Here is a 23937-nt window from a genome sequence, read left to right on the forward strand (position 1 = left end):
CTGTACAGTAGCCTCTACACTCACACACACACACACACTCTCTCTCTCTCTCTCTCACACACACACTACAAACATGCACTTACTAGTCCAGGGAAGGGAGGGTATGAGTCAGCAGAGGGGGGTCGGCACAGTCTGCGGCAGTCTGTGTCCGTATATGGGCTCTGTCAGGCCTGGTGCGCTGTGGTCTGCCGGGAATGCTGCTAGATTCCTTGCATGTTTAGTGGCTTTGTGTATGAAAACCAGGAATCGAACACCATGTGGTCTTCATGTCTGAACAATACCTGTGAGCAGGAGAAGATGCTCTTTACTGGGCAGCTTTCATTATTGTTGACAGTTTTGTAGAGCCTAAGAACAGTATGGCACTCAAACCACCTGTGCAAAAGTGCTCATTTGGTGCTCTAGTTAAAATATATTACGTGGGTGGTGGCAAAGTCAGGCCATATTTAAAATCAGCCCTAGTGGGACACACTGGTGTTTTCTGCTCTTGTTCTGGAAATGTCTGTCCTGTTTTTGCTTTGGTAGCTGACAGGCCGCTATGTGACACACCCCTACTTTAGCTGATCTGCATTCTTGCTGCGAGTATCAACCTGTGGTAAACATGCACGCATCATTCCCACATTTTTTCTGTCAGTGCAATGGACAAAATATAGCTGTCAGTTTTATCTCTGTCTTCAGGCAGCATTTCTTTGATGTCCTCCTTCCCTGCAGCTGCCTGCATTACCTTAGGAATTACTCCTTTTGTGTTTGCATCTTGCTTCTCCTCTTCTCCTTCACTGTCATTCTTGAGAGGATGGCCTTGCCACTCGGTTGCTATAACGATCCAGCTCATTCAAAGTTCCCATGGTGATGGGTCATCCAAACAGGCATTTCGTCCGACCCCACTTTGCAAAAGTGTATTTTTCCACTGGGAACAAACATGTCATGTATCAAAGGGTTGGCATCTTGTGAGCACATCTGTCTGTTGGAACAGAAATTCAGCCAGGCAGCCAACTGAGATGGACTGTCTCAGATGTTGTTCTGTATGTAAGGCAGAGACGAGCTCTGTTTTAAAGCCATGCATGTGTTTTTTGTGCATTACATTTGTTTTTTGTAATGTCCCGGCAGCCTTTATTTCACCTTTGATTTAACCCCCATCCTCAGGCTGTTCTACAGTTCCAAAACGTTTACAAACTGTCATTCTGCAGAAACCTAAAATCTTTTAGTTCCCCCGTGCAGATCCCTGATACCAAAGTCTCAAATCTTTGCAAGAACCAACACTTTATTCCCATTATTTCCTCCTTTACTCTGCTCTAATCGCCATCTATTAAGAGACACACAAGCACTCTGCTCCACCCTTTCCTTAGGGTTGGACCTAAGCAATCATCCCTCCTGATCACCTACTTCATGCGCATGCCGTAGCGTTTATGTTCGGTGCTATGTGTACATGAGTCTCTAGTTATCTTCCTCATGCCTGGGCTAGCTGCTGATTGCATCACTTTCTCCTCTGCCTGCAGCTGTTCATGTGGTTCTGTCTGAACACAGACCGATGCCATAAATATAATTTGGAACAACCAAACATGTTCTGCTGTTGCACTAAGTGCAGGAGTGTAAGTGAGTGAGTTTAGAGCTATAATGGATTATTCAACACCTTTACCTGCAGCATTGTTCATATTGAAAATATGCACAATTTAAAGAGAATAGTGGCTGTAGTAAAGTAACAGGTGACTCATGCATTTATTATATTTTCTAATAAAGTTATTCATATTCCCGCTCAGATGTGTACTTTTTTTTTTTTTTTTATATATAACTTGTGCATCATGATTCATCTGGAAAATTCCCTGTACACTCATCTAAATACTCTTCTTTTCACAATTTGTCCCCCTCTTCTGATTATTTAGATTTTGTTTCAGATGGAGGAGGTTTTACTGTGTTCATATTTCAGGTCTTTAATAGAATATGCATTGGTACAGCAGAAACAGTAATTGTGTTGTTCACATTGTGAAAATGCATTAGGATATACAAAATCAATATAGAATAAAATTTGATAAATAAAAACATTACAATGCAATATCATGTTGGTGCAAATTCCATGAAAATGTGCGCTTAATTTAGATTTTGAAAAATTTTTTTTTTTTTTGTGGAAAGTAACAGGGAAACCAGTGTGACTGTAGTTACCTGGTTAAAGGACTAAGAAAATCTGGGTGTTTGTGTAGCTCTAATAAACATTCTTATTTTGTGCTTGATTTGGCCCAGAGGGAGCATATATAGGCTGAGCAGCAATGGGCCTAGAATTGAACCTTGAGGGACTCTACTCCAGTTATGATTCTGACCTGCCCAGATTTATGACCACCAGTGGCAACAGCCACATAGCCCCTTCCTTTGAGATAATCATCTAAACCATCTGAAGTCTCAGCCAGCCACTTTGTCAAGTCTGAGTCTGCACTAAGATCAGACAGCACCAGGACCAGGCAAATGGAACTTAATCACTGTCATTATGGAAGTCAAGATAAGCATAATAGTTATCTCTTTCTAGAGTAGACCAATGTCAGTGATTTCTACATATGTATTTCTCTTCTTCATACATAGCCATATATTAGGTAGATACATACATTTCAAATTCCCTGAGGGAACGCACAGATCAATATAGATCCTTATTCAAGAAACACTGAGATTTAAGTAGAAACTCAAAGATCAAACTAGAATCTGTCTTTCATCTAGTCAGCTGTTTCTCCTTTTCACATTGTTTAGTCATTTTGATTTCACTGAAGGAGGGCTGCATCTTAAAATCATCCTTAGATATATTCAAATTACCGTCCCCTTCAAAATACATTTGTTACAATTAGGTCTATCTTTCTATTGTGTTAAAACACTTCAGATTAAGAATCACAAGGATCTGTCTGTGTTTTAGGTTTATATGACTTTTTAAAGATGATTCCTTGATTTCATATCTTTCTCCTAGACTCTAAAGCCATCGTTGATGGGAACCTGAAGCTGATCCTGGGTCTGATCTGGACCTTGATTCTGCACTACTCCATTTCCATGCCCATGTGGGATGAGGAGGAGGAGACGGCAGATGATGGCAAGCAGAAGACCCCCAAGCAGAGACTGCTGGGATGGATCCAGAACAAATTGCCTGAGCTTCCAATCACCAACTTCAACAGAGACTGGCAGACAGGCCGGGCCCTGGGTGCCCTGGTTGACAGTTGTGCTCCAGGTGAGGGAAACACACAGGGTCTTTGAGAGAAATTTGTATGGATGGTTTGGACATATGTGTTTTTCACAGTTCAGAGGAGGTAAAAGACTAAAACATATGAGGTTTTCTGGTGTGCAGCAGGGGGCTGAAGTTAACTCCAGCCAAGTGCAGGAAATATTTAAATAAAACGGAGCTCAGTCAGGGTCACATGAAACACCGGCCCACAGCTTTTCCGAGATATGTTAGCTTTGCTTATAAAAATGAAATATTCTTCAGTACTGAGGTATATGTGGTGAATTTCAGTTTTGCAGCATTTTAACATTCTGCTTGCAAAGGTGATGGACAGCTGCAGACCTGAGGTCAGCATACATGTGTAATTCTCATATGTACAACAAAAAACATGTTGAAGAGAGTGGAGAAGAGCAGTACTACATCTTTCCTTTTCAGTTCTGTGAAATCAGGAAAATGGGGAGAAAGGAGGCACAGGTTGGGAGAGGAGAAGACAGGAGTAGGAGAGATGTAGGTGAAGAGAAAGTGAGGCATGATGGAGGTTTCTATTTACATGCTCAGAATATTTGGCATACCTGTGGATCACCAACAACCTCAAGCCAGAGATAAGGATTCAACAAAAGCTTTTGCTTCACTCCAGCAAAAGGTTTTCAACAGTGTCCAAAAATAATAAGCCCCAGACTAAAAAGTCTGTTAGGAACAAGTAAATAAAAGGCTGCTCACATAGACACGTTGCCAGGATGTATTTGTGTGATACTGAAGGAAGATAATATCCAGTGGATAAATTCAAGGGCAGACAAGTTGTGGAGCCACAGAGACAGATATATGACCCCACACTTAATCACTGGTAGAAATTCACCTTCAAATACAGACATGTTTTGCATTTTCCCTCTATCTGCTGGATGTTGTCAAGAAACTTTGGAATCAGCATGTTTGCAACAATTACACAGACTGACGCTCTTAGTTTTTGGTGGAGTGAAGTTTAATGAAACATCTCTGAAACACTGTGTTTTATTAGAGGACCGTCATGCAGAATAAAGTACAGTCTAATAAACTTAGTTCTTTCTCATTCTGGACAATAATGTAAAGATCTTATAATACTGTGATTGTTACTGTCACATAATATGTCCTATGTAAAGTATTTATTCTATGGTAATGTTAGTAAACAGTTTTTGGCAGCTTTGCTCTACTTCTTCTTCCTGTTTAAATCCAACTCACCTCCTTTCTTTCCTGCAGGTCTGTGTCCTGACTGGGACCAGTGGGATCAGACCAAACCAGTGGACAACGCCCGTGAGGCCATGCAGCAAGCCGACGACTGGTTGGGTATCCCGCAGGTACAACAAATGCCATTGCCAAGGGGCTTATATGCTTCTTTAGAAATAACACATTCTTCTTACAAACTGAAAACTGAAGGTTTGCAGCTAATGTTAGTTGACCCCTATCCCTAAGCCCAGTGGTTCCTATGGAAGATGTGCATCTTTAAACATAGATCACAAATGTATCTTGAAAAAAGGGTCGATATCAAGGCTAAGCCAAGAATATTTTTATGGATTAGTAGAAGTAGTCAGTAAAAGATATATGTGTATCTGTAATAAGATCAACTGCAAACATATATTCCTGCACGAACTAATCTGTAATGTCTGATTAACTCACTTTCATTCAGAGTTTCCAGCACATTTCTTCTCCTTCTTAGTCTTTCTGGTATTTCCTTCTCTGCTTAAGAAACTCCTAAGCCTCTTAAAAGTCCTTCTCCCTGCTCCTAACAGTTTTCCTCCCTAGATGCACTTTAAAGATGCTTCTTGAATAACTTTTATCTTTACTAGGATGTATGCTTAAATTTTAAGGGAAAATGTTGGGAGATGCCGATGATTCTATTAATTTTCTTCACTTTAAAGTTACTCTATGCACTAAGACTGTTTACGAATACAGACCCGGTTCTCTAAGATGTGGTGCTAACTATCACGAGATCAGTGGATGATACCAGTCATATCATGTGAGCAGTCGGTAATTGTTAGTTCAGTGAGTAACTTGTTAATACTCCAAATTAAACTTCACTGTCTTTAGGTTGGTGTTTTTATTGCAGGCCGGTGTCTGTACTCAACCAAGGACTGTTTGTGAGGGAAGAACCACTGGACAAATTTTGGGTGGATGCTTGTTGTTGTAGTAATTGAAGAAATCCAACAGGATGTGATATTGTGTCTATAGCAAGAGAGATGTGTCACATCATTGTAATTAATATCACCTAAACAATTTTATCTTCTAAAAATCAACTTTTAACTTGCACCCTCAACATTTGGGTAATGTAACTGATAAATGCTCATGTTGACATTGTGTAGGGAACAACAACCTTACCGCAAACATTTTGTCCCCTATAACGTTTGTCCAGAATAAAGAGTTCGGGGGATTTTAATAAGGAGATTTTAAACAGCGTTCACCAAATTTAGTTTTACTGTGCTGGTTCTTGGCTCAGGTTGGTCTGGTAAATATCTGACACTGTTGTGTTGGTCTGATTGGCATAGTGTTGGCAGCTGGCACAGCATAGCGTGCTGACAGTTGGCTCTGTGGTCGCTGGTGTTTCCGCCTTCAGTCCTGCTTCTGCAAAGAAACTGTCTTTGTCCCTTCCCTTGCTGTGTTTGTGGGTTGTAAAATTAGACAATGAGAGTGTCTATATGAGTGAGTGCTGAGTGGTTTGCGTGCGAGTTTGCCTCAGGTACTTTTTCAGATGAGGTAGAGGGTGGCATGTGGTTTAGATCACTAAATCACAACAAAACTTAGTTGATTTTATGTAACATTCTCCATGGCAACTAATCACGTGCTGCTATAGTCTGCAAAGCTGTATCCTCCATTCTTTTTCATTAGCAAGCGTGGTAAGATGGGGAAAACTGCCCTATCATTTGGAAAACATTTCTGTTTTTTTTTTTAGGTGATAACTCCTGAAGAGATTGTGGACCCCAATGTGGATGAACATTCAGTCATGACATACCTGTCCCAGTTCCCCAAGGCTAAACTGAAGCCTGGCGCCCCTCTACGACCCAAACTCAACCCTAAGAAGGCCCGTGCCTATGGACCAGGTACACACATATGCACACGTGCAGCAAGACTTCAACTAGGAACCACATGTAGTTGTGTTGGCTATAGTTTAGTGCAGAGGTTTTACATGTTTACTGTCATGAACCCAAAATCTGTGAGCTAGTACAAGAGGTTGGCACAAAAAAAAATGTAGGCTGTTCCATACACTGTTGTTCCAATGTTAAGTGATATGATATATGATGTATGCACTGGACATTCTCTAATGTACCGTCCCAACTCTCCTGCCATCTATCCTTCCCGCAGGTATCGAGCCTGTTGGTAATGTCGTGATGAAGAAAGCCGAGTTCACTGTCGAGACCATCAGTGCAGGAATGGGAGAGGTGCTGGTTTATGTGGAGGACCCTGCAGGGCACAGAGAGGAGGTAAGGAGGACATTGCTAAATATTATTTTTTGGTTACAGTTGAATATTGTTTTAACTTTAAAAACATTTTTGTTTCAGGCTAAAGTGACAGCCAACAATGATAAAAACCGCACATACTCTGTCTTCTACATCCCTAAAGTTACTGGCATGCACAAGGTAAGCTTCAGGTTTATTTTTAATGTTTATTATTACTTATTACAGTGATAATACTAAATTACAGAAGCATTTTAAAAACTTGCAGTACCAACCTTCACTATTTTGCCTTGATCAAAGATTTTTTTTGTAACCAGGTTTCACTCCCTTATTTGTGTTTTGTAGGTGACGGTGTTGTTTGCAGGGCAGCACATCTCTAAGAGCCCCTTTGAGGTGGAGATTGGAATGGCTCAGGGGGACTCCAGCAAGGCCACAGCACAGGGTCCAGGTATCGAACCCTCAGGAAACATTGCCAACAAATCCACCTACTTTGACGTCTACACAGCAGGTAATAACGCAGACAGTGTAATGTCTGAATGGATGCATTTAACTCATACTCATTGTTTTCCTGGTGCTGTATACACTCATCACCTTCCTGTTTATCTCAGGTGCTGGTGTTGGTGAGGTGGAGGTGGTGATCATGGACCCTGCTGGCAAGAAGAACACAGTGACCTGTAACATCGAGGACAAGGGCAACAGTAGCTACCGCTGCACCTACAAGCCCACCCAAGAGGGCCAGCACACCATCTACGTCACCTTCGCTGGGGGCCAGATCAACAAGAGCCCCTTCACAGTCAGTGTGGGAGAGGGTAAGAGTTACCACAGGGATTCTTCAGCAGCCCTTGTCCCATTTCAGTATCACTGGCAATCTGTGATTTATAAGTCAGTCTGTATAGGATTTTATTGAAATATTCTGTTTTAGTGATAAATGTTTTCACCTATAAATCACTTAAATCACAGTAGAAGATCTCAGCGTCTGCCACTGTGAATCTTAAAGGAACAAGAAAACTACTTTAAAACCTTAAATATGTTTTTTTTGTTTTTTTTTTGTTTTGGTTTGTTTTTTTGTTTTGGTTTTTTACACTTGTCTAATGCTTGGCTGTCTCTGCCTGCCACTCTATGTCCTCTTCTTCTTCTCTTTGATAGTGGCCTGGTGGGGTCTGTCCTCTCCCTGGAACAGCCTTTTCCTTCTGCTGTCATTTCCTGTTTCCTGGAATCTCTCTTGGGTACCCACTATTTTTGTGTGCGTGCGCGTGTGTGAGTGCGCGTGTGCGTGTGCGTGAGTTTACAGACTTGCATGTCTTTACTTGGGCCTGTGCAGACTTGCTTTCTGTGTGGTGTGTGTCACCTCATGCACACTCAAATCCTCCACCCCCTGCAGCTTGTCTGTTTATTTGTAAACATAATAATGTGCTAATACCAAGAACTTATATGCTCACATATGCTCACATTTAGCTGCAGGAATACCACGATTAAACTGCAGTTTATTTGCCCAGGAAACAGATGCCTCATTTCTTCCAGCTCACCAGTGGTCATACGTCTGTTACACATTTTACAAAGAATTGTATTTGTAATGCATGACCAGTGTTGTTTCAAATATAGCTTTTGGCACAATGATTCATGTTTTCTAGCAACTAGAACAACATTTGTGGTAGGATTGTAGTAGCTTTACATCTCTGGGTGTGTCCAGCCCACTTGTATTGACATCAATCTATGTTTAATAAACAAGAAGCTCAATAGATTATAAATACACTGTAATAGTAAAAAGTGCCTATACCCAATGCAGGTTGGGTAAATTATTTAACCATTAATCAATTATAGCTCCTTTTTGCTTTGAAAGTAAAGGAGCTTATTACTAATTGTGATCAATCGAAATTGTTGTTGAATTTGTCTTTATTCATTTATTTTCCAGTTTCCTGTAATTCGACAATTTCAATTAAGACTCATTAGTATAAATTGCAGTTTGAATCAGGCAGAGTCACATAAATATTATGCTATAAAATTCAGACTTGGAGCTTTGACTTGCACATATGACCTGCTCATATTGAAATAGATTTTAATGTAAGATGTATAAATGCACCCGTTCCTAAGAGTGCGAAGTAGACCACTCCCTGGAAAATATCTCAAGCCACTTTCACTTGTCTGTGTTCCTGTGAGGTTTCTTTTGCTTCCTGCAGAGCAACCAACTGTGACTCAGCAGCTCCTATTTTATACACTTTCAATTAGGAGATAGGAAGGATACTCCACTTCCCGTGTGGAGATAAAGGCTAACTTCCTTTACTGTGCTGTCCCGTTCAATCTGCAGGAAAAGATAGATGGTTAAGATACAGAGATGGGTGTGCAGGGCAGAAGGGAGGCAGGTGAGGGCAACTGAAAAGCACTAAAAGCTTTCCAGTAACCCTCCAGATGGAAATTGATTTGGTTTCATATCACTGACCCCATACCTCATTCCTTCTCTCCCTGCTAAAACCACTGAAATCTCCTGTGGTCAGAGCACTGTGTTTATCTCTCACTTGTGTATGTTTCTCCACAGCATGTAACCCTAACCTCTGCAGGGCCAAGGGCCGCGGTCTGCAGCCAAAGGGCCTGAGGGTGAAGGAGACTGCAGACTTCAAGGTTTACACCAAAGGAGCTGGCACTGGAGAGCTCAAAGTCTCCATTAAGGGCCCCAGTGAGTTGCACTGTCTCATTTTCACTCTTATCACTTAATTTATCAACGCAGTCTCAAGCTCGCTGTTCTGGTTTTATAACAACACTTAGTTTTCGCTGATCTTGTCAGCCATCATGCGCCTGCGTACATAAAAGATGAAAAATTGGCTATAAAATAAAGTGAAAAACTCTAAGCTTAACAAACTCTTGCTAGCTGAGCTGTACTTTGTTTTTTTTTTTTTTTATTTTAGTTTTTTTAAACGCTAGCAAACCTGTTTATATTGATTTTAGAGTCAGCCCAAAATGACAGCTTTGTTTTGCAGTCTGTTTACATACGACAGGGGTCTGTAAATACTTAGTACTGAAAAAACTCTCAATAAACCCGTTAGCTGTAATGTATAAAAATATTGAATTGTACTCTAATATATATAAATATTTAATGCATTTAAAGCTTGTTATGTTGCCCCCAAGTGGCCAAAGACTTAAATGTTGTAGTTTTGGACATTATTAACTGTTTATACCCTCAAAGAGAATTTGCTTAAAGAAAAAGAAAAACAACAAATCTGATTTCAATGTCCATTATGGTTTTTCCAGAGGGTCTTGAGGAGCCATGTAAAAGGAAAGATCTTGGAGATGGTGTGTATGAATTTGATTATTACCCCACCACACCTGGAACATATACCATCACCATCACCTGGGGAGGACAGCACATCCCTCGCAGGTACACACACTCATATGGAAACAAACCCTACAACTTAAGAGCTGAGTTGGGAGTGATCTCTGATCAATCTGTGCTCTTTAGTCCCATTGAGGTCAAGATTGGTGCTGAGGCTGGCCAGCAGAAGGTGAGGGCCTGGGGTCCCGGGTTGGAGGGCGGCGTTGTTGGCAAATCTGCAGACTTTGTGGTGGAAGCTGTTGGAGACAATGTTGGTACACTGGGTAAGTAAGACAGAGAAATACACACCAGAGAAGAATCCTGAAAGTATATGTTGTTGTCAGTATCAAATGTTTTACCTTCACTGACAACTCTTCTAAGAGTCTGTTTGTTTTTCTACTGTTTAGGTTTTTCTGTTGAAGGCCCATCTCAGGCCAAGATCGAATGTGACGACAAAGGCGATGGATCCTGTGATGTGCGTTACTGGCCCACAGAGCCTGGAGAGTATGCTGTGCATGTACTCTGCAACAACGAGGACATCCAGCACTCTCCCTTCATGGCTGAAATTGTCAACCCACCGGGCAAAGACTTCTACCCTGACAAGGTATGCACTTACACATAGTGCTGCAAAACAGGTTTAACACTTAAATTTGATGCTAAATATTTCATTTCACATTTAAGTCATTTTTCCTGCAGCTATTTAAATTTAGAAATGTCTGAAATGTGTTTAATTCAGGTTAAGGCATATGGTCCAGGCCTTCAAAGCAGTGGTTTGGCTGTTGGAAAACCCACTGAATTCACAGTTGATGCCAAGCAAGGAGGAAAAGCTCCTTTGAAGATTGTGGCTCAAGTAAATCTATGTTTCTCTATACTATTGGAAATTGCACGTGTTGGATCATCTGACCCAAACTTCTGTCTTCGTTTTACACACCGTCTGATTTAACTCTGGTTTCCCACGTCTGCACAGGACAGTGAAGGCACTCCTGTGGATGTCCAGGTTAAGGATAACGGCAATGGCACATACACCTGTTCTTATACCCCACGTAAACCTGTAAAACACACTGTCATGGTCTCCTGGGGTGGAGTCAACATCCCTGATAGCCCATTCAGAGTGAGTATACATACACACATGCACACACAAATACATGGATCTTTTTTTTTTCTTCACACAAAGGAGATTTTATCACAGAAAAATATCTTTAACTCTTGCGTTGTTGACCACAGATGAACATTGGAGCAGGCTGTCATCCAAACAAGGTGAAGGTGTCAGGACCTGGAGTGGCCAAGACTGGCCTCAAGGCCTTCGAGCCAACATACTTCACAGTCGACTGTGCAGAGGCTGGTCAAGGTACAGCTACATAATAATCCACAGCACTGTTGCGCTGACAGAAGAATGGGGTGAAGTGATTAGCGTGTTATGACGACTTTTCTCTCCTGTCCTCAGGTGACATCAGCATTGGAATCAAGTGTGCCCCTGGAGTGGTGGGACCCGCAGAGGCAGACATTGACTTTGACATAATTAGGAATGATAACGACACATTCACCGTCAAATACACTCCTCCTGGTGCAGGCAGCTACACCATCATGGTCCTATTTGCTGACCAGGTAAGGATGAATCATGCATTATTTATCTTATGAATAAGCAGAATGTGCAAATAAATGACTGGGAATTGAGGTGAGCAGTTAAACACGTAAACATAAACATATTGCTTGTATTTTCTGTGTAGGCTATTCCCATGACACCCATCAGACTCAAAGTGGATCCTTCTCATGATGCCAGCAAGGTCAAGGCAGAGGGACCAGGACTCAATCGCAGTGGTAAGAGCACCTGTTCATTGTGAAATATTAGTTGTTTTTTTTTTTAGAAATAAGTTTAGAAATGTGATGAATTATTTGATTTTGGTTCAGGACTCATTAACTCTTTGCCTTTTCAGGTGTTGAGTTGAACAAGCCCACTCATTTCACTGTGAGCACTAAAGGAGCAGGAAAGGCAAACCTGGACTGTAACTTCAGTGGCCCAACCAAAGGAGAAGCTGTCAAAGACTTTGAAATCATCAACAACCATGACAACACACACACTGTGAAATACACACCTGTGCAGCAGGTAAGAGGGGAGAATGACAGATGTTTGAACATGCAAATGCAAAATTGGATCTCATTAGTTAAAGCATTATTCTGTCACTGTTGACCTTCCTGCACCAGGGTCCTCTGGGCGTTGCTGTGACCTACGGTGGTGATCACATTCCCAAGAGTCCCTTCAATGTTGCTGTGGCACCCTCAGTGGACCTCAGCAAGATCAATGTCACAGGCCTAGGAGACAGTACGTGCTCTGCTGCCTCATGACTCTTGACTACAATGAAAACAATATTTATACATTAGAATAGTATTTGTCAAACAGGACACATCCACATCTTTCTCTATGCTCTGTTTCACTGTAGAGATGACTGTAGGCAAAGACCAAGAAGTGACTGTAAAATCAAAGGGTGCTGGTGGCCAGGGCAAAGTTGCTGCCAAGGTGACGGGACCATCAGGAAAACCAGTGGCCAGCAAGGTGAGCTGACATCGACCTTCAATGCTCACACTGGGACCTCCTTTTTTTTTTTTTTTTTTTTTTTTAATTAATGAAATCCTGCTCATATTTTTTGTTCTAGGTTGAGCCAGGACTGAGTCCAGAGACCAGTCAGGTAAAGTTCATCCCCCGCGAGGCGGGGCCATACCAGGTTGAACTGACCTATGATGGAGTTCTCATCCCTGGATCACCCTTCACCTCCACAGCTTACCCTGTCTCAGACCCCTCCAAGGTTAGACACAGTCACTGAAGGAAATCTGTAACATGTAAATTCCATTAAAGGTCAGTTGTTGCTGAGACATTTGCAGTCATTAACCATTTGTTCCTCCTCACTTCTCCTTTCAGGTTCGCTGCTCTGGCCCAGGCTTGGAGCGTGCCAAGGTTGGGGAGACAGGCGAGTTCATTGTGGACTGTACCAATGCCGGCCCAGCTGAGCTGACCATCGAGATCATCTCAGACAGCGGCACTGAGGCAGAAGTTCACATCCAGGACAATGGAGATGGGACCTACACCATTACCTACATCCCTCTCTACCCCGGCTCATACACTCTCACCATCCGCTACGGGGGCCAGGATGTGCCCAACTTCCCTGCTCGGCTCAACGTGGAGCCTGCAGTCGATGCAAGTGGAGTCCGTGTGTTTGGACCTGGAGTGGAGGGCAAAGGTAAAATAATCTGCTGCACTTTAAACACTTAAAATGTAGTTTTATGGTCACACATTTATTTGTCTAGGTCACTGTAGTTTATTTATTTATTTTTCTGTAATGTTTAAAATGTACAATGTAATTATTAATGCATTGTTTATATATCATGGACTGGTATCAGGTATGATGCTGTGATATTAGTTTCTGTCAATATAAAGTTTCTGTGTTATTTGTATTTGCTATGTCTATCTAAAAAGTGGAGCATTGATTTTGGATTAGTACTTAGTTTCAGAGGTATCTGAATCAAACTGCCAGCCTGATGTATGTTCCCTGTCTTGTCTTTTTAGGTGTTTTCCGTGAGGCAACCACAGACTTCACTGTGGATGCTCGTGCTCTCACACAGACTGGAGGCGACCACATCAAGACCCTCATCAGCAACCCATCCGGCAGCCGTACGGAAGCTGTGATCACAGACCTTAGAGATGGAACCTACAACGTTGAGTATACGCCATATGAGGAGGGTGAGTTCAGACATAACATGTACAGAAGATGTAGGATTGTTTTTTTGTTTTTTTTACCGGTTACTCCTGTCCCTGAGTGTTACACTCTTTCTGTTGTGTGTATTTCAGGCCCGCACAGTGTGGAGGTTTGCTATGATGGCTCTCCAGTGCCCAAGAGTCCATTCCGTGTTGCCGTCACCGAAGGCTGTGATCCAGCTCGTGTTCGTGTGCATGGTCCTGGCCTGAAGGGTGGCACGACCAACAAGCCCAACAAGTTCACAGTAGAAACCCGGTAAGAGAAGAAGCATTCACTCACAAGAGTTCAAGGTGGAAAATATAAATGTCGCTAAGAAGTTTCCTGTTTGTATTTTTAATGTTAACTTTAATATGCAGAGGAGCAGGTACTGGTGGTCTTGGTCTGGCAATGGAGGGTCCATCAGAGGCCAAAATGTCCTGCACGGATAATAAAGATGGCAGCTGCAGTGTGGAGTACATCCCATATGAGCCTGGCACATACAACCTCAACATCACATATGGAGGACAGCCCATTAAAGGTGCTGAACTGATGTTTATGATATTTGATAAAATCTGAACGAGTTAGTTGGGCACCTTAAAATTTAAACTTCCCCTAATGTTTGCGTGTGCAGGTAGTCCATTCTCGGTGCCTGTCAGCGACACAGTGGACAGCACCAAGGTGAAGTGTCAGGGTCCAGGCCTGAGTAACAATGTCAGAGCCAACATTCCTCAGGCATTCACAGTGGACGCCTCCAAAGCTGGAGTGGCCCCCTTGCAGGTCCGTGTTCAGGGACCAAAAGGTAAGCGTATGTGTTTTAACCTTTTCACTGATGATTAGACCTTGTGTTTTGTGATAGAAACAGAAAGTTAAATATGAAATGTTAAAGTTCTTTTTCTGTGTGACTGTGTGTTTTAAGGTGTGGTGGAGCCTGTGGAAGTGGTGGATAACGGTGACCAGACTCACACAGTCACCTATGTTCCCACCCGAGAGGGACCCTATTCCATTAATGTGCTGTATGCTGATGAGGAGATCCCACGCAGGTAGTGCAAAAAAAAAGAACATCAAGCAGCAGCATTTTCAGACATGGTTCTGGTTTTCTGTTTTTGTTCAACCAGCTTCTCCTCTTGCTCCCTTTGACAGCCCCTACAAGTTGAAGGTGCTGCCCACCCATGATGCCAGTAAGGTGCGTGCCAGCGGACCTGGACTTAACACCACCGGGGTGCCTGCCTCCCTGCCTGTCGAGTTCACCATTGATGCTAAAGATGCAGGCGAGGGACTGCTGGCAGTGCAGATCACTGTGAGTACTCACGTGTTGATTATAAAAATGAAAACTGGTGATTTTGGCAGCTGTTTTGAAAATGTAGTAACCCCCTTCACTTATTTGCAGGACCCAGAAGGCAAGCCTAAGAAGGCCAACATCCGTGACAACCATGACGGAACCTACCTAGTGTCCTATGTGCCAGACATGACTGGCAGATACACCATCCTGATTAAGTACGGAGGGGATGAGATCCCATATTCACCCTACCGTATCAGGGCTCTGCCCACCGGAGACGCCAGCAAGTGCACTGTCACAGGTATGTACAAGGCCAGTCAGATCACTGTGAATTTGTTTCCATATGCCATGGATGTTAGAACACATATAGTTTATGTAGCTTAGTTAAGCTTATTAGGTTAGTTTCTTTTCTGGAATAGTTTGCAATACGTCAATATAATTACTTAGATTCTAAGCACGTTATATTGTCAATTTCTCTTGTTGTCTATATACTTTGGGCATTATAGTCACTCTGCATGATAATGAGATTTACACAATAGATCCAGATTTTGAAGAGGCAGACCAGATGTTGCATATTGTAGCTGTCCACCTTATTTTGCAGTAAACAAAAACCTTCTTTCAACAAGGACAGTTCAGAAGATGGTGCCTGTTTTGTCAACAGAAAACACAAACAAGCTGCTCATTTTATCAACTTCATTAACATAAGAGGATTTTGTTGAACTACTATTACTATTTGTTTTTCTTCCTTTTTCACTGATTTATCGTGTTTAAATAAATAGTTTGACTTATTAGGAACCAGAGCTAGTTACCTTAGCTTATATCGGCATAATGACTGAAAGCTAGGGGGGAAGCTGCTAGCCATGTTATTTATTTATGTGCAAAACACAACCTGTTGTCTTCACATTTTGATTTATGTGCACATTAATCAAACGAGATATATCTCTTTCCTATAATGTCAAACTATGATTTTTGTGAAATAAATCAAATTACTCACTGATTTTTTTTTTTTTTTTTTTTTTCCTTTTGATCCAAATCAGTTGTGAAAGTTGAGATTTAATTTCTGAGCGTACCTGCTGCTCATATCTCGTTATTTTTATGCATTGTTCCTCACGCTGTGCTCCTCAGTTACACATCCCCTCACTCAAATCCCTGCTGTACACACACACATACACCCCCACTCCCTGCTTTACACTCCATCACTGTGCGTTTTCATCGAAGTGTTTGGAGCACAGTTATTGCTTCCCACCACCCCCACCCCCACCTGACTTCTCTTTATTTGTCACTTTTTTGTTCTCGCTCCCCTGCTTCTCACTGTTCCTTATGTCAGTCTCAATCGGCGGTCACGGTTTAGGTAAGACTACTGAACGACTTTGTAATGTAGAGGAAATACTCTACCTTTTCTTTCTTGTCTGTCAGCATGGAGAGTAGTGGCACCAGCTTTCAGCAGTATATCCTATCTCTCTGTCCTGCTTTTTCCTACTTTGTTTAGACGTCTCTCCTGTAGATTTTTCTCTCCATCTCATGTACAACTTCCTCTCTCGTAACAATTTGTCTCTGTTTCCATCTCACATTTTTTATTTGACAAACTAATGGACTAACAGAGTAGGTAGGATGGCATGGTGGAATGGAATGGCACATTGGCTAATCTAGCTTTCGGTTCTAGGTGGAACCTGTATGATAATAACATGAGTCAATGGTAACAACATATTGTATATTAGATGGAAATAACAAGACTAGATCTCATCCAACTTTAACCTGGTCTCATGGTTTGTGGAATGTGCATGTTGAATGATATGTGAGAAGGAAATGGAGTGTAAGCCTCATTATAAATTACATCTCACTATTTAATTTTCTCAATTTTTAAGGTGCCGGTGTTGGCCCAACTATCCAGATTGGTGAGCAGACAGTCATCACAGTGGATGCCAAGGCTGCTGGAAAAGGCAAAGTGACATGCAGTGTGTGCACACCTGAGGGGGCAGAGTTGGATGTGGATGTTGTTGAAAATGAGGATGGCACATTTGACATATTTTACACGGCACCGCAGCCTGGCGAGTATGTCATCTGCGTCCGTTTTGGAGGGGAGCATATCCCCAACAGTCCCTTCCAAGTCACGGTGAGTGATGTGAATGGTAACCTTTATTTATCCAGTATATATTGGCTGAGCATACATGCTATTTTACTACAACACTCTGTTGACAGGTAAAGGAGAGATTATGTAACTAACAAACCTGAGGGAGTGGGAGCAATACTCAGCAATTCACTTCTGGTGTTCAGAACGTCTTACCCACAAGGTTTTCAATGTGACTGACATTTAATTCTGAAACTAACCACGACATATTTGGTCCATTAAGAGAAAGGTGTAATTTCTCGGTTGAGAGCACAGTATAGAGATGTATTTTATACCCAGACACAGAAGAGAAGACCTCATTTATATTAACAGTGAACAGAGGAGCCTTTATTTTTTTGGATCAAATGCAAGGCATTAGGTCTTACAGGCCAAGGACAGCAGCTAAGATTATAGATCCTGATGCTGCTGTGATCACAGAGAAATGCCTTCAATTGGCTAATAGTTAGCAATTAATTGAAAGGATTGCCAACTTAAATATAGTACATTAGCAAACAACCAATAAACAATTAGTCTTTGTGTTTAGTGTAAAAGTTTGAGTGAGAGATGCTGCATGGAACAAAGATCCTTGACACTTTCTCCCTACAGAAGCTGGGGTCCTGGTGGCACCAGATGTTTTCTAAATTACTCTGACTACTGTTTTATTCCCCTCCCATTCCTTCCATTTTTTTTACCCTCTCCACCCCTACCTACCCCTTCACCATCTCCCACAGGCACTGGAGGGAGCTCCATCAGACCAGCTATTGCAGCAAAGCCAAATACCCCAGTACTACGCTCAACAGCCCTGGGTACCTAAAACCTCCAGCCTCTTTCATCCCTCTCAACTAAATTTTTGTTCATCTTCCTCAGTTGCCCCTTTCTGCCCTCACTTCTCTCTACATCATCACACATGACCTCCCTTCATCAGCCAGCATCAGTGTCTGCTGTCTCTCATTGCAGGTGTTTCATCTGTGAGGGGCTTTTTCTCCCATTTCATTCCTTCCATGTCTTCAATGGGATTTCTGAAACACATGGACAGTGCAACAGAGCTGCAGAATATCAAAAATGCACAAGAGTTGCAGTATCAAAATTCCAAGACAGTTTTTATGCAGCAACATTTGAGATTAAACATTTTCCATAAATCATTGTGCAGCCAGTCTGTTCAGCAGTGGTCCATGTTATTTTGCTCAGGAGACAAAAGCAGCCATTTTGAGAATCATCAATGTGGGTTTCACATTTTACAAAATGGCAAACTGTGCATCTTTATTCTCTGACCTACCAGTGTGTTTTTTTTTTTTTTTGTTTGTTTTTTTTGTTTTTTTTTTTCCTCATCTGATTTTCTCTCGCAGTTTGTGTTGGTGTCGTCATCATCTTCGCCATGGCCTCCATTGTCAGTCATTTCATCTCATGATTGTCTCATCCCATTTTGTTTGTCGATGTTTGGAAGCTTGCATCCCTCTGTCTGATGTATACTGTTACTGTAGTCACACCCATCACCACAACCTCTTTGAGACCCATCTCTGACCTCTGTCTCCCAGGCAACAGACAGACCAATGGGTATGAATGGTCTGGATGTAGCAGGGCTGAGACCGTTTGACCTCGTCATCCCGTTCACCATCCAGAAGGGCGAGATCACAGGTATAAACAACATGGGGCACTGTGATAAACAAAGATTGAACCTCATTCTTTTGCTATGATTCCTGTGCTGCACATATCTCATGGCATGTTTCCGTCCTGTGCTGAAGGTGAGGTCCGAATGCCATCGGGAAAAGTGGCTAAGCCTGACATCACTGACAACAAGGATGGTACTGTAACTGTGAAATACGCTCCCACTGAAGCCGGTCTGCACGAGATGGACATCAAATATGATGGCATTCACATCCCTGGTACAGTTTTTGCTATATGCAGGAGAACCTTGTAACCTCTAAGGTGTGTGAAAAATTGTGTTGGAGAAAATGGTGCCCTAAGTTCTGTCATCCTTTCTTTTTTTTTTTCCTGCTGTCATTTATAGGAAGCCCCTTACAGTTCTATGTGGACTACATGAACAGTGGTAATGTCAGTGCTTATGGTCCTGGCCTCATCCATGGCACCGTCAACAAGCCTGCTGTCTTCACTGTAAATACTAAAGATGCTGGAGAGGGTATGGAGCAGTCAAATGGCAGTATAAACATAGAGAAAAAATAAAGTAAAATAAAGGGACACATGTAATCACACAAAAGATTTATATGTTTATGTCCTTGTAGGTGGTCTGTCTCTGGCCATCGAGGGACCATCCAAGGCAGATATCAGCTGTGTGGACAACCAGGATGGGACATGCACTGTGTCCTATCTGCCTGTCCTGCCTGGAGACTACAGCATCCTGGTCAAATACAATGACAAACATATCCCTGGCAGCCCCTTCTCTGCTAGGATTACTGGTAATATCATTATTCAGGAACACTGGGAATGCTCTAATTCTAGCCCTGCAAGATTCCTGCAAAATGACAATGCTTGTGACTTTACTCTTGCAGGAGAGGGTTGTGTAATTTGTTCATGACACTACTGGCAGTTAGGCCAAAGTTTAAATCCTTTAATTAGCTGCAGAGTCTTTGGCCTGTCCTGTCTTCTCCCCTCTGAGTGCCCTGTCTCTGCTGTGTGTCCAGGTGATGATTCCATGAGAATGTCCCATTTGAAGGTGGGCTCAGCTGCAGATATCCCACTGGACATCGGAGAGCTTGACCTCAGTCAACTGACCGCCTCCCTCACCACCCCCTCAGGCCGTGAGGAACCCTGCCTGCTGAAGATGCTGCGTAACGGCCATGTCGGTTAGTGTGTGTCTGATGTATCAGCTGAAAGCGCACGTTGCCTTTTCTTTCTTTGTTTCAACCTCTCCTCCTATTCTGTGTCTGTCACAGGCATCTCATTTGTTCCGAAGGAGATTGGAGAACACCTGGTGAACATCAAGAAGAATGGGCGCCATATTCCCAGTAGCCCCATCGCTGTTATGATCAACCAATCGGAGATTGGTGATGCCAGCCGTGTGCGTGTGAGTGGCCAGGGACTGAGTGAGGCCAGGACCTTCGAGCCTGCCGAGTTCATCATTGACACTCGTGATGCAGGTACACACTTGATTAAAAACATTTCTACATGTGGTAGCGTGTTAAATTTACTCTTCAGGCATCTCGGTTTAATGTTTATTACTGCTCTTCCATACAGGCTACGGTGGCCTGAGCCTGTCCATCGAGGGACCCAGTAAAGTGGACATCAACACTGAGGATCAGGAGGACGGCACCTGTAAGGTCACCTACTGCCCCACTGAACCTGGCAATTACATCATCAACATCAAGTTCGCTGACCAACATGTGCCAGGTGCTTACCTCAGTACGGATGTGGGTTATAGAGCAGAGCGACGTTGTTCTGAATCACTAAACTGAACCGCTGATTGTGTGTGTGCACAGGGAGTGCGTTCACAGTAAAGGTGACAGGGGAGGGCAGGATAAAGGAGAGCATCACCCGGAAAAGGAGAGCTGCGTCAGTCGCCAACGTTGGCAGCCAGTGTGACCTCAGCCTCAAGATCCCAGGTGAGCACAACAGGAAATGACATCACAACACACACATTGGAAATCATTATGACATAATGACACAGTGAAATGGCTTTTCACTGACAGAATAGTTTAGCTTCTGGTAGCTAATTATAGCAGGTAAGATACTGCAACTGACCTTAATATGTCAGTTCATTGACTTGTTTTGGATGTTTAAAAACAATGGTTTGTTTGGAAAAATTTAGAAATGCTAGATGGTGGATTTTATTCTCTTTTAACACAACTAATGAAAGACAATGTTAAGAAATAGATATTGTTTCCCATTACCATATAAAAGAAAAATAAGTCTCACTTGTGCTTTCGATGATTCAACCATTTGTCTGTCTCCTCAGAGATCAGCATAGCGGACATGACAGCTCAGGTGACGAGTCCCTCTGGCCAGATTCACAAAGCTGATATTATGGAGGGAGAGAACAACACCTACTGCATTCGTTTCGTCCCCACTGAGACGGGTGTACACACTGTGTGTGTGAAATACAATGGCATGCATGTGCCTGGCAGCCCCTTCCAGTTCACTGTCGGGCCCCTGGGTGAGGGTGGCGCTCATAAGGTTCGTGCTGGAGGACCAGGCCTGGAGAGAGCAGAAGCTGGAGTACCAGGTTAGCGTGGTGGCACGATTATCAATGTGTATGATGTTTACACATTGTGCCTGACTGTTTTTTGGCCCCTATTTTGTGTATAGCTGAGTTCAGTATCTGGACAAGGGAAGCTGGAGCCGGGGGTCTCAGCATCGCTGTGGAAGGGCCAAGTAAGGCTGAAATCGCCTTTGAGGACCGCAAGGATGGCTCCAGTGGAGTGTCCTACATTGTGCAGGAGCCTGGTGAGAGAACTGAGAGGGAAAGGCTGATGACTAGATAAGAACTGAGCAAGTGCTGCAGATTAAATATGTGTCCAGTAAATTTCTACAGTTTAATGTTTTTGCTCAGTTCCATGACACATAGTTAGACTGAAATCCCTGTTTTGGCATGAATCCTAAATATTTTTATGAAGAAATAAATCGTTTTAGTGACTTTCTGACTTGAAATTCATGCCTCTGTAGGAGACTATGAGGTGTCTATTCGTTTCAACGACGAGCACATCCCTGACAGCCCCTTCATCGTGCCTGTGGCCTCACCATCGGACGATGCTCGTCGCCTCACTGTTGCCAGTCTTCAGGTGAGGCTCTGAGACACACACACATCCGTGTGCACGCACACCAGGCCACAGTACACTGCCCACAATGCAGCAGCAGCAGCTTGTAGTTCGACTTTTTTTGTTATATTAGAATAAAGTCCAGGTGTGGACAGAAATTGATTCATACATACAATAAAAGAGATTTACAATAAGTAGTTTCTAAGCTCAGTTGGTGTTTTTTTTCATTTTTTCAGCTCATGGGGTTCTTGATAGTATGCAGTTGGTAACAAATGCAGATGACACCTATATTTAGAAATATCAGGTCTCAGGTGTAATTCTTTGTTCTCAGTTATATATGTAGCAGAAGAGTCAATATTTTAACAGGCCAACATGGTTAGATTTGCATATGATTAACAATACAAGATCAGCTGCTGCTGCTGCAGTGTTGAGCAGTGCAAAGGCTTCTGGGATACTAGAGGACTGTGTGTGTTTCTCGTGCCTCATTCTAAAGGCTCCCAACAGCCTTCACCCTCTAAAAGTGATGTGGGGCGCTAAAGGGTTAAAGAGGTCTAACATGGGCTGTTTTCTTCTCTATCTCTGATGCTCACACAGGTGCATATTGTACTGTGACAGAAAACAGATGAACATGCATAATAAGAACACAAATACTCAGAATGAGTTAACTATAATAAACAATTTCATTTTCTCAGTAGATTTATTTTCTCCTGCACAACTTTTCATCTGTAGTATCGTTTGCTTTGAGCCGTGCTTCTATACAATACTGTCATTCAGACAGTATGTTTCTTCTGCATGCAGACCCAGGCTCACGCACACATGCTCACATGGCCACACAAATGTACTCACAGATAAATATTGAAACTTGTACACTGACGTCTTCTCACATCCATGTTTCACTTTCTCTGTCCTCTTTGCACAAATGTCCTCTGCCTTTTCACTGCACAGCCCTCCTCTTTAGCCTTGTTAGCGACCTCCAGGTAAGGTAAATGGTAACATAGGTTACCTGAATAATGATACTGTAGTGATTTTAATACCAATGATTACAGTGTTGAGGAGCAATATGCTGATCAGTAGTTGATAGTTATCTTTTGCTGTGTCAGCACAGTGTTAAGTGTGTGAGTTTGTGTTGTTGAGCAGGAGTCAGGTTTGAAAGTGAACCAGCCAGCGTCATTTGCTGTCAGCCTTAATGGGGCAAAGGGTGTAATCGACGCGAAGGTCCACAGCCCATCAGGAGCTCTGGAGGAGTGTTGCGTCACTGAGATTGACCAAGGTAACCACAGGAGTGGCATCAAGAGTTGTCTAAGCACCTTCTGACACCAACACATCACACCTTGATAGTGTCGCTCAACATGGCAACATGTTTTCCATTGTTTCCCCTTCCCCTGTCTCTGTTTATCTAGATAAGTACGCAGTTCGATTCATTCCCAGGGAGAACGGTCTCTATCTGATTGATGTGAAATTCAATGGCAGTCACATCCCTGGTAGTCCATTTAAGATCCGAGTTGGAGAGACAGGACAGGCTGGAGACCCTGGGATGGTGTCTGCCTATGGACCAGGATTGGAGGGAGGCACCACAGGTAAACACTCTGCTTCCTGCACAGCAGCACAGAAACAAACAGGAGTGGAAGTAGATTTCAGCTTACGTTTTTTATTTCCACCTGATTTGCATCCAGGAACTGCTTGTGATTTTGTGGTGAACACGAGCAATGCAGGCCCTGGTGCTTTAGCTGTGACCATCGATGGGCCGTCCAAGGTGAAGATGGACTGTGTGGAGTGCCCCGAAGGCTACAGGGTCACATACACCCCAATGGCTCCTGGCAACTATCTCATCTCCATCAAATACGGCGGTCCTTACCACATCGTTGGAAGTCCATTTAAGGCCAAGATCACTGGTGAGGAAGATATAAAAATGCAAAAAAAAAAAAAGATGGAAAAACTAGATGTGAATACCTCCATAAAGATTAACGCACTCTCTTCTCCTTTTTCAGGTTCCAAGCTCGTGTCCAGTCACAGTATGCATGAAACCTCTTCTGTCATGGTTGACCCTGTGACCCGTGCCATCAGCTGCTCTCAGCATGGTGCTCCCCCCCAGTCAGACGCCAGCAAAGTGGTGGCCAAGGGCCTGGGCCTGAACAAGGGCTTCATTGGCCAGAAGAACAGCTTCACTGTTGACTGCAGCAAAGCAGGTTTGTATGAATTCAGTGTTA

General features: G+C 42.8%; 1 protein-coding gene across 5 annotated transcripts in view; it reads left to right on the plus strand.

Annotated features, from left to right (window-relative positions):
* Positions 1-23937, plus strand: part of flna (filamin A, alpha (actin binding protein 280)) — a 40200-nt gene that overhangs the window by 14467 nt on the left and 1796 nt on the right. The window contains exons 2-47 of one of the 5 annotated variants that reach the window (XM_026333195.1): positions 2939-3193; positions 4418-4515; positions 6105-6252; positions 6515-6633; positions 6712-6789; positions 6952-7114; positions 7215-7415; positions 9140-9277; positions 9850-9976; positions 10058-10194; positions 10318-10514; positions 10647-10760; positions 10878-11021; positions 11135-11258; positions 11355-11515; positions 11638-11728; positions 11845-12014; positions 12113-12230; positions 12349-12461; positions 12562-12711; positions 12825-13143; positions 13470-13643; positions 13752-13914; positions 14016-14176; positions 14270-14437; positions 14555-14678; positions 14779-14935; positions 15026-15215; positions 16242-16265; positions 16780-17027; positions 17753-17827; positions 18557-18656; positions 18764-18904; positions 19030-19158; positions 19262-19435; positions 19661-19822; positions 19913-20116; positions 20214-20366; positions 20456-20578; positions 20932-21198; positions 21282-21419; positions 21639-21754; positions 22868-23000; positions 23131-23307; positions 23404-23622; positions 23719-23916. In XM_026333195.1, the coding sequence (XP_026188980.1) occupies positions 2939-3193; positions 4418-4515; positions 6105-6252; positions 6515-6633; positions 6712-6789; positions 6952-7114; positions 7215-7415; positions 9140-9277; positions 9850-9976; positions 10058-10194; positions 10318-10514; positions 10647-10760; positions 10878-11021; positions 11135-11258; positions 11355-11515; positions 11638-11728; positions 11845-12014; positions 12113-12230; positions 12349-12461; positions 12562-12711; positions 12825-13143; positions 13470-13643; positions 13752-13914; positions 14016-14176; positions 14270-14437; positions 14555-14678; positions 14779-14935; positions 15026-15215; positions 16242-16265; positions 16780-17027; positions 17753-17827; positions 18557-18656; positions 18764-18904; positions 19030-19158; positions 19262-19435; positions 19661-19822; positions 19913-20116; positions 20214-20366; positions 20456-20578; positions 20932-21198; positions 21282-21419; positions 21639-21754; positions 22868-23000; positions 23131-23307; positions 23404-23622; positions 23719-23916 (7083 nt within the window). Of the gene's footprint in view, positions 1-2938; positions 3194-4417; positions 4516-6104; positions 6253-6514; positions 6634-6711; positions 6790-6951; positions 7115-7214; positions 7416-9139; positions 9278-9849; positions 9977-10057; positions 10195-10317; positions 10515-10646; positions 10761-10877; positions 11022-11134; positions 11259-11354; positions 11516-11637; positions 11729-11844; positions 12015-12112; positions 12231-12348; positions 12462-12561; positions 12712-12824; positions 13144-13469; positions 13644-13751; positions 13915-14015; positions 14177-14269; positions 14438-14554; positions 14679-14778; positions 15216-16241; positions 16266-16779; positions 17028-17752; positions 17828-18556; positions 18657-18763; positions 18905-19029; positions 19159-19261; positions 19436-19660; positions 19823-19912; positions 20117-20213; positions 20367-20455; positions 20579-20931; positions 21199-21281; positions 21420-21638; positions 21755-22867; positions 23001-23130; positions 23308-23403; positions 23623-23718; positions 23917-23937 lie in introns of all 5 variants that reach the window. The other 4 variants (XM_026333193.2, XM_026333197.2, XM_026333196.2 and 1 more) reach the window with 4 other exon arrangements.

Source organism: Mastacembelus armatus, chromosome 7 (genome assembly GCF_900324485.2).
Source record: "Mastacembelus armatus chromosome 7, fMasArm1.2, whole genome shotgun sequence".
NCBI lineage: Eukaryota > Metazoa > Chordata > Actinopteri > Synbranchiformes > Mastacembelidae > Mastacembelus > Mastacembelus armatus.